General features: G+C 33.8%; 1 protein-coding gene across 1 annotated transcript; it reads right to left on the reverse strand.

Annotated features, from left to right (window-relative positions):
• Window positions 1-764: 764 nt before the first annotated feature.
• On the reverse strand, window positions 765-2,181 carry LOC127844360 (uncharacterized). The gene is made up of 2 exons (XM_052374495.1): window positions 1,414-2,181; window positions 765-1,044 (listed from the first exon to the last, which is right to left on the reverse strand). The coding sequence occupies exons 1-2, from the start codon at window positions 2,084-2,086 to the stop codon at window positions 902-904; spliced, it is 816 nt and encodes a 271-aa protein (XP_052230455.1). The 5' UTR covers window positions 2,087-2,181; the 3' UTR covers window positions 765-901.
• Window positions 2,182-7,618: the final 5,437 nt, after the last annotated feature.

The raw sequence follows: 7,618 nt of genomic DNA on the forward strand, positions 1-7,618 counted from the left end.
GAGACAGGACCTCAAACATTTTGAGTATACAGAAACAGAAATGGACCTCTTATTTGAAATACGTATATGAATATTTGGAATTTTGCTGAGTTTTATATTCTCACCGAGATAAATGTGTCAATCTGTCGTTAGTGCAATAACTTGACATGAACGATTTAGAACAGTCAGACATGGATTAAAATATGACTTTTATGTTCATATTCCAAATTTTGATGATATCCGTGGATAAATATTCGATAAATTATGAAAAATATCAGAAATAAATGCGTTAGAAGTGCATTTTTTTGTATAGATTTGTATTTCATACCTCTGACTCAAGTAGGACAAGTTCCAGTTACTAATGTAAGAATGTGCAGATGGTACTGGTAAACCCAGGAAAGTGGGAATTGTACAATGCAGTGAAACTGAAATATTGTTGAAAACATCGAACTAAATATGACAAACAAAAAAAACAAAGAATATTGAATTTATATATTTGTATTTGCTAGGAGACTTTTTTTCGTAATCGATCATCAATAATCGATGTGGTTATTTAGAAATATTGCAAATAAAGAAATAAAATAAAATATATAAGTAGCTTAGGCACGTGTGTGTTAAATTGAAATTATTTACAAGTCATAGTACTCTATAGTCCGCATATATTGTAAAATAATTTTACAAAGTTTTGAAATATGTCAATTTTGACAAAGGCTTTTTGTTGTTGAATCGGCTAAAGTCCCAAGAGCTGGTGCAATTATTTGTTCACCAATACAACAATAAACAAGTTTAAGATCTCGTTAGAGTTTGTTTCGTATGTAAGCTTTTTAAAAACATGACATGAAATAAAATCACAGAAATGCGTAAGCCGACGACCGCATCAACTGGATTAAATCATCACAGATCCGCCGTTGCCCGGGATGCGTTAGCCGACGACCGCAGGAACTGGATAAACCATCACAGACCCGCCGTACAAATCCCCACTGGAACAGAACACCACCTCTCCGCTGTCCATAGTTGCGTTCTGTCCTTCCGGTATGACGGTATCCTCGTACATACAGTTCGGACCTACAAAGGATTAACACGCACTTATGAACTCGTGTTTGTTAAATATAAACAGGCATTAAATGAATGTTGCATCATTGAAGACAAAACGATATATATATATATATATATATATATATATATATATATATATATATATATATATATATATATATATATATATATATATATATATATATATATATATACATATAGTAAAGGGTCTTTTAACATAATTAAAAGGCTGAATTTAAGTCGCTGTCTTTACTTATATAGATTTGTATAAATAATAAGTCAGCATATTACTATTCTTGTTTATTAAGCTCAGCATATATTCCTAAGTATTACAATAAAGATTCCCAACCGAGAATTACTCCTATGATGGTTACAAACCGTTGGGACATTCGTAGCAGCAGCCGCCCGGCGGCCGTACGTCATCCACGCAAGTAATACGGCAAAGCAGCGGCTGACAGTAATGCTGCCCACGGAAAGTGCACGGGTATGGACAATGTGTAGTTGTAGAAGGCGTTGTTGTTGGAGGCGTAAACGCATAGCGCTTGTGTCTGCCAACATTGTTTTGCGACGGCAGGTGATTGATTATGACGTCAGGTTTACCGTGGGTTGCAGCAGACGGTGTTTCGACCGGGGTTGTGTCAGGCTCCGGACACGATCCACAGCAGTTCCCTGGTCCAAACACGGGGTTGTCGCATGGTGGAAGCTTGCACGGTAAAGCTGACGGACACACATGTAGAAATCGCTTAATCGCTATTGTGTCGTGTGTAAGTCGACAATGTACCTGACAAAGATGGTACGTTGTCAAAATTAAAAGCATAAAGTCCTTCATTTGACGTAAAGCTGTCATCTCTATCTTAAAACAATGCTGTAAACTAACCTGAATTTCTGACAGTCGTGTGATGTAAAATGTTCTTATCTCTGTGGCAGAAACTAAACTCTGTTTGGTATCTCGAGAGATATTTCCACCGTTTTCCCCATTATCCAATATATTCGCAACTTTATTTGAAGATAGGAAATTGTTATGGATTACAAAACAAGTGATACCTAGCATCAGCTTTTATTCATGTTCATAATCCTTTTAAAAGAATTGACGAATAATTAAAACACGATTCAACTCTCGTTTCTCATCAAACTATCGTATTTTGCGTTCTTTTGACTTATACATCCAACTACGCCACCTTAAAGGGGCCTTTTTACGTTTTGGTAAATTGACAAAATTAAAATAAAAATTGTTTCAGATTCGCAAATTTTCGTTGTAGTTATGATATTTGTGAGGAAACAGTAATACTGAACATTCACCATGCTCTAAAATATCCATTATATGCATCTTTTGAAGACTTAAAAACCTGAAAATTAGAAAAACGTTGCAACGCAAAACGATTGAATAATTTGGAGAGTTCTGTTGTTGTCGTTATATTTTTTCATACTACGAGGATAGCTTATATAAAGTATAAACTACATCACTCATTGCATGAGCACGGATGGCCGAGTGGTCTAAGCGATAGACTTTAACTCCAGGGGTCAGTGGTTCGAGCCCAGTTAAGGGTTTTTTTCTTTCTTTAACTGTATTCTTGTGTTTTTACTGGAGCTTTTTAGATCCAATGTTAACATTTATAATATAAAGCATTTAATGACAAACTTCAATACATGCCAAAATCTGTGAAAAGGACCCTTTAAGCGACCGATAATATTACATTTCAATTTCGCTACATGAATGCAGTCTTATGTCGATATTATCTTGTTTACCGTTACCTTTTCATGGTTATATAACAAACATCGCAGTTCCATATGTTACCACATCGCAGTTCCATATGTTACATCGCAGTTCCACATGTTACCACGTAGAGCTTACTCAATGAAGTACAATGTATTTTGTTTATCTATGTTTTCTACACCCGGTATACAGTTTTAGAAATAACCTTCTATAAGCATTTGTATTTCTATACAATTTTGTTTCCTTTTGCATGTTTATTTTGTACTTGTATATCGTAACAGCTGTAAATAAAAGCATTGGAATTCTTAGAAAGAGAAATTGTCATGCAAAATTGAGTTCCATAAAAGCATTCCAGAACACAGCAACATTCTATAATTTGTTCATTTAATCACACCCAAGTCAGTACGTATTGTAAGCATTCGTTAAAAAATGATTTAAATATGAACATTTTGACAACGCATTTTGTTATTGGATTGGATTTGGTGACGTGCTTGGCAATAGCACAATTAGCACAATCATTGACCTTGAATCATGACCTTGACTTGACCCAATGACCTAGTTCGAGATTTTATTTTGGAGTCCTTTTTGGTGAATATCGGCAGGTAATAAGGTAATATTTTTTATAAGGAAGATTATATTTAACAAGGATTTACATCTATTGAATGATTGATAATCGCATATGTCTCGTGGTCAGCTACACTTGCCGACACGAACACCAGTGATATACACGTACATCATGTAGTGATATTTAAATCGCTATTAATTTTATGTACAAGAAGTCCCGCCATCAGCATTCACACGCACTATTGTTAACGTTACTGTAGTGCTGTTATATTTTTATTTAAGAATGATACGATTTTTGTGTTGGTTCAAATCCTTCTGGAACTGTAAATCCTCACTGTCCATTTTCCTCGATTTTTATATCCAAATAAATATGCGTGAAGAGAATATGCTTCATTTTAAATACACGCCATGTGTATAGAAAATATCATCGATACGCCCCTTTTAATTGGTCATGGCATTAAATGCATTGTATTCATCAAAGTTTAATCAAACCCAATTTGTTCTTTCAGGCCATCATCCTTTACGTATGTCGGTATGTCCTATTTCGCTCCCGCGCAAGACTTGCAAGGGAAGGATTCGAGGTCAATAAAACAGCGTCAGTCTTAAAGGACACAATAATTTTTTCAGGGCATTCAATAAAAACAAAGTAAAAAAGGCGTATCATTATCATTACATGGTCATTTATTTAAGGCAAGTGAACATTAGCCCAACTTGTCGACACATAATCCAATTTTGTTAAAAAAAGCCTTTGGTTGTACTCGAGTTTAAATGGGCAGGGTGAACTTTTCCAACCAAATCCAAAGGATATATTCTAGATTGTATATATGCAGTTAATTTTTATAAAGTGAAAAGGTAATAATCGTATGATCAGCGCCCCAGAGGATTAAGTTTGGTTACGGGGAATAGTGCACGAGACGACCCGCTCCATTGACGACCCGCTCCATTGACGACCCGCTTCATTCACGACTCTGGGTCTTTAAAGGGGCCTTTTCACAGATTTTGGCATTTTTTTAACTTATTCATTAAATGCTTTATATTGATAAATATAAACATTGGATCATAAAAGCTCCAGTAAAAAATCAAGAAAATAAATAAAAAAAGTTAAAGAACCCGGAGCAGGTTTCGAACCAGTGACCCCTGGAGTCCTGCCAGAGTCCTGAAGTAAAAACGCTTTAGCCTACTGAGCTATTCCGCCGAGTACACATTCTTCACGTATTTTATACATTATATAAGCAATCTTCGTAGTTTCACAAAATTTAACGACAAAAACAGAACTCTCCAAATTATTCAATCGTTTCGCGTTGCAACGCTTTATAATTTTTAGGTTTTAAAATCGTCAAAAGATGCATATAATGGCTATATTAGAGCATGGTTAATGTTCAGTATTACTGTTTCCTCACAAATATCATAACTAAAACGAAAACTTACGAATCTGAAACAACTTTTTTCAATTTTGTCAATTTACCAAAGCGTGAAAAGATCCCTTTAAGTGTCAAGTGTGAAGCACATAGTACACTGCTCATCGGTTCGAACCAAAGATTGGATCTGAGACTCTGTTAAGTTCTGGCGCAAGTGTAATACCACTATACCTACGATCCGCGCATATTCTGTTAATGCCTAACATTCGGAATTTATAAAATATGTTTCGTAAATGATGATTTCCTATTAACAGGCCAATATCGATAACCCAAAATAAATTCTTAAATGGATCTTCAACCAGAGGCGTTTGAGGCAAATGTGCATATAGCTAATCCGATATCGCATACACCTTCAAACCAACATGTGGTGAGAGCAAGTGATAAGCAATCACAATACAAGAAATCGTTACGGAATGACGGAAAAGGCAGCAACAACATATGCAGGGTAAGTTGGTTCCTTTTTCCTAGTTCCTTATTCCTTATTCGAATAAGAAATAAGGAACTTTTTCTTATTCCTTATTTACGCGTATCAAATTTGTTAAAAAAAAATAATGCAAACATTTCTAAAGTAAATTAAAACAAAATAACTCGAATACATTACTTTATGTATTACGTTACATATTCATGTTTCTTCTTCACGCTTGCATAGGATTTCTTGTTTAAACCGAACCGATATTTCCTTATTCGAATACTAACTTCACATTAACAAAACCTTAAACATATACTTATATTTAACATGTATGTGATATAAAAGTGCAAACTTGCACATTTAAACATGTTTGTTTTTATTTATAATCCAGTTCCTCATTTGCGGCTGAATAAGGAAAAAGGAACCAGTTCCTTTTTGCTTATTCAAGCCGAATAAGGAACTTGCATTTTCTTACTTAAACATCAATGAAATTGATCAAAATTTAACCACATATAAATAAACACATTATTTTTATATTGGTTGTATATGTAAAATACTAATTGCAAGACATTTCTACTATGTTTTAAGTACTGATAATCCAGTTCCTTAGTCAGTTTAAATAAGGAATAAGGAACAGGTTCCTTATTTCTTATTCAAATCGAATAAGGAAGTGGATCTTTATTTTTATAAATTATAAATCAAAATGAACCAACTAGACGAATAACTCAACGAAAATTGTTGTAAATGTATAGAGGGTATAAAACATTATTCATTGCAGTACATTTCTACTTTGTTTTATTTAATGATAACATAGTTCCTTATTCGCATTTTCAATCCGAATAAGGAACTTCGTTATCATTAAACGACATTTAGTAAAGAAGTACTGCATTAAATGTTTGAGATACCTAACCTATATTAACAATGATTTTCATTGATTTATTGGTCTCTTTGGTTAATTTTAATATTTTGTTTTGTATGAAATGCCAGTTCCTTATTCGATTTGAATAAGAAATAAGGAACCAGTTCCGCATTTCTTTTTCAATCCGAATAAGGAACTAGGTTATCTTGAAATGAACTTTAGTAGAGATATGCTGCAATTGATGTTTTTTATACCTAACCTACACTTATATATATTGATTTTCATTGATTTTTTGGTCTGTTTGGTTCATTTTAATTTTTTTGTTTACTATGAAAATGACAGTTCCTTCTTCGATTTGAATAATTAATAAGGAACCAGTTCCTTATTCTGTTTTCATTCCGAATAAGGAACTAGATTATCATTCAATGAAACTTAGTAGAGATGTACTGCAATTGATACCCAACCTAAATTTACAATGATTTTCATTGATTTATTGGTCTCTTTGGTTCATTTCAATAGTTTGTTTAGTATGAAAATGCCAGTTCCTTATTCGATTTGAATAAGGAATAAGGAATCAGTTCCTTATTCATTATTCACACTGAATAAGGAACTGTGTTATTATTTAATAAAACTAGGTAGAAATATATTGTAATACATATTTTTAACTACAAACCTACATATACTATTTTCATTGATATTCAGTATTCTTTGGTTAATTGTATTTTTTTGTTTTTGTAAGGCAATACTATTTCCTTATTATCGTCTTCATAATACTTGTTTTCAGCGTATATAAAAATAAATGTGACAGAATACGTCCATATACCATAATCAAGCTTAAATAACCCTCACACCATCTAAAATAAACATATCCGAAAGTGATTGTCCGAAATACAGGCTTCCTTAACACCCTATTCCTTGATTATTCAGAGGCCATCATTTCGGATACTTAAATTCAGACTATTCTAGAAAAGTACAACTTTCTATTCGTTATTATTGGTGATGTTTAGCGTAAGATTTGTTATTTATATCTCTGGTACAGTTCCTGAAGTCTTATCTGACCCTGAACGTTGGTCAAGACTATGTGATAGCTGAAAACTAAACATGTTTTAGATATATAGTGCCCTTTTCATAAGAAAACTGTTACGAAGGGATATGATTAAGAATGTAAAATGATTTCAACACGTAAAAGAAAGACTGCACCGGAAGCAGCGGTCCAAGTGCCTCTACAAGACTGAAAATTTCATCGAAATGCCTCAATTTTTTATTTTATAATTTAAACGAAAAAGCGCGCAACCTAGATATACTTTTAGTGCGAATATGCATTTTTTGCTCATGCAGACCAACGGTACATTCGGCGACTTTAAACCTCGGAACATGAGGAATGCAAATGCTCCGGACAGCATTGTCATCAGTGCGACGTCACTGAAGTCACATTAAAGTGAGACTGAACCGGAAGCCGCGGCCAAGGTGCATCTATTAGACTGGAAATTTTCATCGAAATGCCTCTGTATTTCGTTGTTGCTGTTGTTGTTGGCTTTTTTTCAATTAAAATCCAAAACTTAATGTTTTGGGTGGTAGGATGCATACGTTACATCCGGCGACCTTCTACATTTGGCGCA

Source organism: Dreissena polymorpha, chromosome 9 (assembly GCF_020536995.1).
Source record: "Dreissena polymorpha isolate Duluth1 chromosome 9, UMN_Dpol_1.0, whole genome shotgun sequence".
NCBI classification, from domain to species: Eukaryota; Metazoa; Mollusca; class Bivalvia; order Myida; family Dreissenidae; genus Dreissena; species Dreissena polymorpha.

Coding starts and splice junctions, on each gene's coding strand:
- LOC127844360 (XM_052374495.1), bottom strand. CDS start 2,086: ATGCTAGGTATCACTTGTTTTGTAATCCATAACAATTTCCTATCTTCA. Junction 1,045..1,413: donor CTGCTACGAATGTCCCAACG/GTTTGTAACCAT, acceptor AATCCTTTGTAG/GTCCGAACTGTATGTACGAG.